The sequence below is a fragment of the Gavialis gangeticus genome, unplaced genomic scaffold (genome assembly GCF_001723915.1).
Source record: "Gavialis gangeticus isolate Ggan-Ray unplaced genomic scaffold, GavGan_comp1, whole genome shotgun sequence".
NCBI classification, from domain to species: Eukaryota; Metazoa; Chordata; order Crocodylia; family Gavialidae; genus Gavialis; species Gavialis gangeticus.
This window is the reverse complement of record NW_017729022.1, coordinates 116,193,191-116,196,660: the sequence shown is the minus strand read 5'-3', so window position 1 is coordinate 116,196,660 and position 3,470 is coordinate 116,193,191. Positions and strand designations below refer to the sequence as shown.

Sequence of the window (3,470 nt, the reverse complement as noted above, 5' to 3'; positions counted from 1 at the left end):
GGGCAGCAGGGGTCTTCCTCCACGTGCACCCCGGGCCGTGAAGTCGCGGGGGTCGTGGCTCTTGGGGGGAGAGGTAGAGACGTCGCACTAGGCTGGCTGGGGTGCTGGGTTTGGAGCGCGCTGCCAAGTCTCGCGAGAGCGGGGGAGGGGGCGGAGCAGTGGTGCCCCCACCCCATTAGAGACCGAGCTAGGGCTGGGGGGTATGGGATCTGTCCAGGGCTGGTAAGGGAAGCCCAGCAGCCTCCAAGTTCTCTTCTAGGGCTTGCTGTGGTGGCTGGGCTCCCTGCTGTAGAAGTGGGGTGCACTGGCATGGTTGCCTGTATCTGCCTGTTGCTTTTCCCTGTAGCCCCAAGGCGAACACTGGCATTTGGCACAGGGCTAATGAGGCTAAAAGCCCTGGGTCCACGGCGGCACCAGCATGTGCCCGACGAAGCCTGGCATGAGCAAACAGGCATGTCTGCACTGCTCTTTCTAGAGCTGCACGTGTGCCGTGAGCTCTCTGAGCCGTAGCCACTGTGTGTACCTCTGGAGCCTGGGGCAAATCTTGCTGCCACTCCCTCTTTTGCCATGGGCTCCAGAGTTGTGTGAAAACAGTGGCTCCAGCCAGAGTCTGGACCAAGAGCTGGTGGACTTTGAGCAGTGCTTTTCTATGTGGTCCTCGGCCCCTTTTTGATAGCAAGGTTTGGTCCACTTGTTGAAAGTGTTGAGCGATGTGGCTCTAGGGGCTTCTAGTTCCTAATTCTTTAACACAAGTGTTCATTCAGAACAGGAGAGCTGCTGGCTCATCTTCCCCACATCCCTACGCTTGGAAGGTGAAACAAAGGCCCTTGACAGACTTCGTGCTTGTGCATTGTTTGCAAGTATCATTTGATGCATACTACAGTGCCAGACATTAAGCCAGTTTATCCAGGATGAAAAGGGGCAGATCACTGCTGCAAAGAAGTTGCTTGTTGAAACAGCAGGAAATAAACTGCAGTGATTTTAATATGTGGCCTGTTGGCATGCTATGATTGATCGCATGATACTTGCTTGTGGCATGCAAAAGGTGGAACCTTTCCTGCAGTCATGGGCCTAAGTCAACTGGTTATGCTTTTTTAGTTCTTGTCACTAGGACAAAGCCAACTTTGCAGGGGATTGCTGGGTAAAAACACCATGCAAAAAGTGTATGTGGATCTCAGTAATCCCCAGGGACTGGATTTAGTCAACGCGGAAGTTCCTTCCAGTCTCCTGTGCATGTGGTTTGTGAGAAATGCAGATAGTCGTTTGCAGTTTTGTAACTCATTAAAATGATCTTGCCACTCTTACACTCTCTCACTTCTAAAAGGGATGTTGTCCCTATTCCACCCCCCTTTCCACACCTGTGCTTCTTGTCTTAAATTCAAGAGGTCTGGGTGGAGGGGAAGGGAGATCCTAATACAGATGCATGCTTTCTTTGATTCATGAGCCTACAAGGGCAGAAGGCTGTATGATTACTCACAATAGTTCCCACTGTTGCAATAGTGCATCTAAATTTGGGAGCTTAGGCCAAAATTTTCAAGAATGGGAACTGAATTAGTTTCTGCATTTAGGTGCTAAAATCAGTGAAGGTTTCCAGTTAGTTAAAACATCTGAAAATCGGGCCATCTATTTAAGGAACGATACATGGGTTTAAGCATTTAAATTTTGATTTGGCCATTAGATCCTCTTCCCCAAAGTTTTTAAATTATTATCAGAGATGTGGTTTTTTTGTGTGTCTCTCTCTCCTTTTGTTGACATTTTACTTTTATATTAAGACACTGCTTTTTGCTGATTATTCAGAAAGTCAATCAAAGATGAAGGCCAACCAAGGAAGAAGCTGCACAAGAGAGAGAGAATTTGAATATAAATTCAGTGCTGGAAATCAGCGTTTTGTACTTACAGTGCCTCTCAAATTCCCTGTGCAAGAAAATGTCAGTCATTTGCATGGACGTCTAATGCTTCTGCACAACTTGCCATGCTTTATAGAAAACGGTAAGAATTTGATATGAAAGTGATTGGTGTCATATGTACTAGAAGAGCCAAAGGAGAGGATATCATTGATTAGACTTTTTAAAAATAATGTTTAGCTGTTTGAGATAATCAGTAGTAGGAAGGTGGGTGGTTAGCAAATTTATGAACTCTGAAAACTTATTTAAACCTTTCTTTTTTTTCTATCCATGAAAATCTTTGAAGCATTATTGTTTGTTTGTTTGTTTCAAACAGACTTAAAGCAGTGTCTTAGTAAGTTCATAGAAGAGGAAACTATAAAAGATTATGATAGAGAAGCTGAGGCAGCGCTGGAAGCTGTGAAATCAGGAAAAGTAGAGCTCAGCTATCTGGCAGGTGCTTGGGCTAAAGCTTATAAAGAGGTAAGACGAAGTCTGAAATAGGAAATTCCAGGGGTTTGGTATTGTTGGCTTCTACTACCACACACATGGATATGCCCTGGAATTCCCTTTGATCATCCCATGCACCTGATTATTTCTACAAAACTTTAGGACATCATCCTAAAGGTCCATAATCCAAGGTTTTTTAATTGAATGTCATCCTGTTGATCTCAAGCTATCATCAAGAAGATTAATAAAGACAAGTTCTATACGTAGGAATGAGATCAAAAGCACAAAAAGAAAACGTAGAGTAACTGTAGGCAGCAGCATGGAAGAATCTGGTTATAGTGGGTGACAAATTTAAATGTGAGAATGTGGTACTGTTTAGGTGAGGTGGAGGCAAATCTTGCTTTGGGACATATGACATACCTGTTAATATGTAAAGCTAGGAGGTAATTATTCCTCTGTACTTTGTGCTGATGGGGCCTTAGCTTGAATACTTGTCCAGTTTGGGGCACCATACTTTAGGAAAGATTAGACTAGACTAATTGGGAGAGTGTCCAAATTAAAAAATAAGAGTAAGTTATTTTTTCTCAATGTTATAAGAAAAGTATTTATGGAATTAGGTTTCTTTAGTTTAAAAGAAAAATAAGGGGCAACATAAGTTCTGTAATCCATAAAAGGTGATCAGTTGTACTCAGTGGTTACCAGTGTGAGGAGGTCAAAAACAAAACAGCTTTTAAGTTGTAGCAAAAGAAATGTAGGTGGGTTATTATGAAACATTTATCTCTGTTAGAGTGGTGAAATACTGGAAACAATTATTTGGGAAGCTTGTGGGATAGCCTTCACTGGTTAAGAACAGGTTAGACAAAAAACTGATAGGAATGGGCACAAGTTACTTGAGGTAGCTACCCTGTAAAAACTGCTGGTGTGCATGCTCTTACCCTTCAATACATGAAAGCTAAACTATGGCAGTTTAATCTTTTTTTTTTTTCTGGCATGTTTGGTTGGTTTTTGTTTTTGTTTGTGTTTTTTGTTTTTGACACCAGGATCTCCTGATAACAAAACCCACCGTGCTGCTAACTTGCAGCATGTTGAACGCTTGCATGTGCAGCACATGTGGTTTACATCATCACAGACAGGCAT

The 3,470-nt window shown here is 43.1% G+C and overlaps 1 protein-coding gene across 3 annotated transcripts in view; it reads left to right on the top strand.

Moving 5' to 3' along the window:
- CUNH12orf4 (chromosome unknown C12orf4 homolog) overlaps positions 1 to 3,470 on the top strand; it is a 40,284-nt gene that overhangs the window by 420 nt on the left and 36,394 nt on the right. For all 3 annotated transcript variants that reach the window (XM_019516016.1, XM_019516017.1, XM_019516015.1), the window contains exons 2-3: positions 1,794 to 1,989; positions 2,221 to 2,366. In XM_019516016.1, the coding sequence (XP_019371561.1) occupies positions 1,794 to 1,989; positions 2,221 to 2,366 (342 nt within the window). The remainder of the gene's footprint in view (positions 1 to 1,793; positions 1,990 to 2,220; positions 2,367 to 3,470) is intronic.